The following is a 4203-nucleotide window of genomic DNA, read 5'->3' on the forward strand; positions in this document are numbered from 1 at the left end:
GATCATTCAAGGCTACTATGTACACCTTTGCGCACATAAACTAGAAAACCTAGAAGAGATGGATAAATTCCTGGAAAGATACAACCTTCCTGGCTTAAATCAGGAATAATTAGATACCCTGAATAGACCAATAACAAGCAGCGAGAATGAAATGGTAATTAAAAATTACCAACAAAAAGAAGTCCAGGACCAGATAGATTCACAGCAGAATTCTACCAGACACTCAAAGAAGAATTGGTACCAATCCTTTTGACACTATTCCACAAGACAGAGAAAGAAGGAACCTTCCCTAATTCATTCTATCACCAGTATCACCCTAATACCAAAACCAGGGAGGGACACAATCAAAAAAGAAAACTACAGACCGATATCCTTCATGAACATAGATGTTAAAATCCTTAACAAAATACTAGCTAACCGAATCCAACAACACGTCAAAAAGATAATCCACCATGATCAAGTGGGTTTCCTACCAGGGATGCAGGGATGGTTCAACATACACAAGTCAATAAATGTGATATACTACATAAGCAGAATTAAAAACAAAAATCACATGATCATCTCAATAGATGCAGAAAAACCATTCAGCAAAATCCGGCATCCCTTCATGATTAAAACCCTCAGCAAAATCAGCATACAAGGGACATACCTTAATGGAATAAAAGCCATCTATGGGCCGGGCATGGTGGCTCGCACCTGTAATTCCAGCACTTTGGGAGGATGGATCACCTGAGGTCAGGAGTTCAAGACCAGCCAGGCCAATATGGTGAAACTCTGTCTCTACTAAAAATACAAAAAATAGCTGAGTGTGGTAATGTGCACTTGTGGTCCAGCTACTTGGGAGGCTGAGACAGGAGAATTGCTTGAACCTGGGAGGTAGAGGTTGCAGTGAGCCGAGATCGCACCAGACTCCGTAAAAAAAAAAAAAAAAAAAAAAAAAAAAGCCATATATAGCAAACCCACAGCCAATATAATACTGAATGGGGGAAAAGTTGAAAACATTCCCTCTGAGAACAGGAACAAGACAAGGATACCCACTCTCACCACTCTTCTTCAACATACTACTGGAAGTCCTAGCCAGAGCAATCAGACAAGAGAAAGAAATAAAGGACATCCAAACTGGTAAAGTGGAAGTCAAACTATCCCTGTTTGCTGACGATATGATCATTTACCTTGAAAACCCTAGCTGGGCGCAGTGGCTCATGCCTGTAATCCCAGCACTTTGGGAGATTAAGACAGGCAGATCACCTGAGGTCAGGAGTTTGAGACCAGCCTGGCCAACATGGTGTAACCTCGTCTTTACTAAAACTACAAATACAAAAACTAGCCAGGCGTGGTGGTGTGCACCTGAAATCCCAGCGAAATGGGAGGCTGAACAGGACAATCACTTGAACCTGCAACAGGGAGGTTGCGGTGAGCCAAGGTCATGCCACTGCACTCCAGCCTGGGAGACACAGAAAGACTCCATCTCAAAAACAAAAAACAAAACAAAACAAACACACACACACACACAAACACACACAATGATACTGGATTGGCTAAAATTTATTTTATTTTATTTTATTTATTTATTTTTATTTTTATTTTTTGAGACAAAGTTTCACTCTTGTTGCCCAGGCCGGAGTGCAATGGTACCATCTCGACTCACCACAACTTCCACCTCCCAGGTTCAAGTGATTTTCCTGCCTCAGCCTCTTGAGTGGCTGGAATTACAGGCATGCACCACCACACACCTGGCTAATTTTGTATTTTTAATAGAGATGGGGTTTCTATATGTTGGTCAGGCTGGTCTCAAACTCCCGACCTCAAGCGGTCCACCACCTCAGCCTCCCAAAGTGCTGGGATTATAGGCGTAAGCCACCGCACCTGCCTTATTCATTTATTTATTTATTTAGAGACAGAGTCTGGCTCTCGTCACCCAGGCTGGAGTGCACTGGCGTGATCTCGGCTCACTGCAACCTCCACCTCCAGGGTTCCAGTGATTCTCCTGCCTCAGCTTCCCAAGTAGCTGAGATTAAAGGCGGCTGCCACCATGCCCGGCTAATTTTTGTATTTTTAGTAGAGATGGGGTTTCACTATGTTGGCCAGGCTAGTCTTGAACTCCTGACCTCAGGTAATCCACCTGCCTTAGGCTCCCAAAGTGTTGCTGGTATTACAGGTGTGAGCCACCATGCCTGGCCTGGATTGGCTAAAATTTAAAACTTTTTTTTTTTCTTTTTTGGTTGTTTGTTTCTGTTTGTGTTTGTTTGTTTGTTTGTTTGTTTGAGACAAGGTCTCACTCTGCCACTCAGGCTGGAGTGCAGTGGCACAACCACAGCTCACTGCAGCCTAGACCTCTCAGGCTTACGCAATCTTCATACTCAGCTTTTTTACTTTATTTTATGTACAGACAAGGTTGTACATGTTGCCCACACTGGTCTCAAACTCCTAGGTTCAAGCCATCCTTCTGCTTGAGCCTCCTAAAGTGCTAGGATTACAGGCATGAGCCACAATGCCCAACCGGTTTGGTAATATCTGATAGAGCTAAACATATACCTACCATATAACCTACCTATGTTACTCCCAGGTATTTACCCAAGAGAAATAAAGACGTATGACCACACAAATACTTACACACAAATTATGATATTAGTTTCATTCATAATGGTCCAAAACTGGAAATAACCTCAATATGTTTCAACAGATGAATAAACAAAAAACACATGAATAAAATAGCAATTTAAATGTATAAATAATGGCTGGGTGCAGTGGCTCACATCTGTAATCCCAGCACTTTGGGAGGCCAAGGCGAGTAGACTGCCTGAGCTTAGGAGTTCCAGACCAGCCTAGACAAAATGGTGAAACCCCACTTCTACCAAAAATACAAAAATTAGCTGGGTGTAGTGGGACATGCCTGTGGTCCCAGCTACTGCAGAGCCTGAGGTGGGAGGATCAATTGAGCCTGGGAGGCAGAGGTTACACTGAGCCAAGATTACACCACTGCACTCCTACCTGGGGGACAGAGTGAGACTCCATCTCAAAAAAAAAAAAAAGAAAAAAAGAAAAATGTATAAACAAAAGAATACTTTGGCACTAAAAAAGGAATATGATACACTCAATAATATGGATGAATCCCAAAATAATTACGCTGGGTTAAAGAAGTCAGGTAGAAAAAATTACATTCAGCATGATTCCATTCATATAAAATTCCAGAAATTGGGGCCAGGGCAGAATGAGAGATGAACTGCAAAGAGGCACAAGAAAACTTTCAGAGGTAACTGAAATGTTTTGTATCCTGATCATGGTGGTAGTTTCATGAGTGATTACTTTTATCAAAACTCATTGCATTATATACTTTAAATGAGTGCAATTTATTGTACATAAATGTTACCTCAATGAAGTTGATTATTTTAAGGGAATGGTATGGAAAGATCATCCTTATGCAATAGAAGGTAAGAGAGAAGACTCACCTGGATTTGAAACAACAAGAATTTTACAATCAGGACTATAATGGACTATGGCAGGAATTATTGATTTCATGATAGTCACATTACGTTGGACCAGGTCAAGGCGAGTTTCTCCCTCCTGCTGCCTTGCACCTGCTGTGACAATAACTATTCTGGAGTTTGCAGATACACTGTAATCTAAAAAGGAAACAAAATACTATATTTGGATCAAGATTACCATAACCACTGTGCCTTAACTCCTTAAAACTCTATTGTATATTCTTTGTACTATATTAAAGTATCCACGTACCTTTATGTCTGGCATTTTGGAGATGAATGGCCTTTTCTAACCTGTATAATCTGAAGGAAGCCTTGTCACTATGACTTGCCAACTTTCACATAGCTACCTCAAAAATTTTTATAACAATAGAAACTAACACCCCCTTTTGCCCAGATTCCCATGTGTTATGAAGGCCCAAGGCAATGAAAGTCAGCTCTCTGCCTTCTTAGAAACACCAAAATGAGGCCGGGTGTGGTGGCTCACGCCTGTAATCCAGAATTTTGAGAGGCCAAGGCGGGCAGGTTACGAGGTTAAGAAATCAAGACCATCTTGGCCAACATGGTAAAATCCTGTCTCTACTAAAAATACAAAAATTAGCTGGGCGTGGCAGCATATGCCTACAGTCCCAGCTACTTGGGAGGCTGAGGCAGGAGAATCGCTTGAACCTGGGAGGCGGAGGTTGCAGTCAGCCAAGATCACACCACTGCACTCCAGCCT

The 4203-nt window shown here is 41.9% G+C and overlaps 1 protein-coding gene across 3 annotated transcripts in view; it reads right to left on the reverse strand.

Annotated features, from left to right (window-relative positions):
- Positions 1-4203, reverse strand: part of LDHC (lactate dehydrogenase C) — a 55810-nt gene that overhangs the window by 26354 nt on the left and 25253 nt on the right. For all 3 annotated transcript variants that reach the window (XM_011992917.1, XM_011992915.1, XM_011992916.1), the window contains exon 4: positions 3450-3623. In XM_011992917.1, the coding sequence (XP_011848307.1) occupies positions 3450-3623 (174 nt within the window). The remainder of the gene's footprint in view (positions 1-3449; positions 3624-4203) is intronic.

Source organism: Mandrillus leucophaeus, unplaced genomic scaffold (assembly GCF_000951045.1).
Source record: "Mandrillus leucophaeus isolate KB7577 unplaced genomic scaffold, Mleu.le_1.0 Scaffold420, whole genome shotgun sequence".
Lineage (NCBI taxonomy): Eukaryota > Metazoa > Chordata > Mammalia > Primates > Cercopithecidae > Mandrillus > Mandrillus leucophaeus.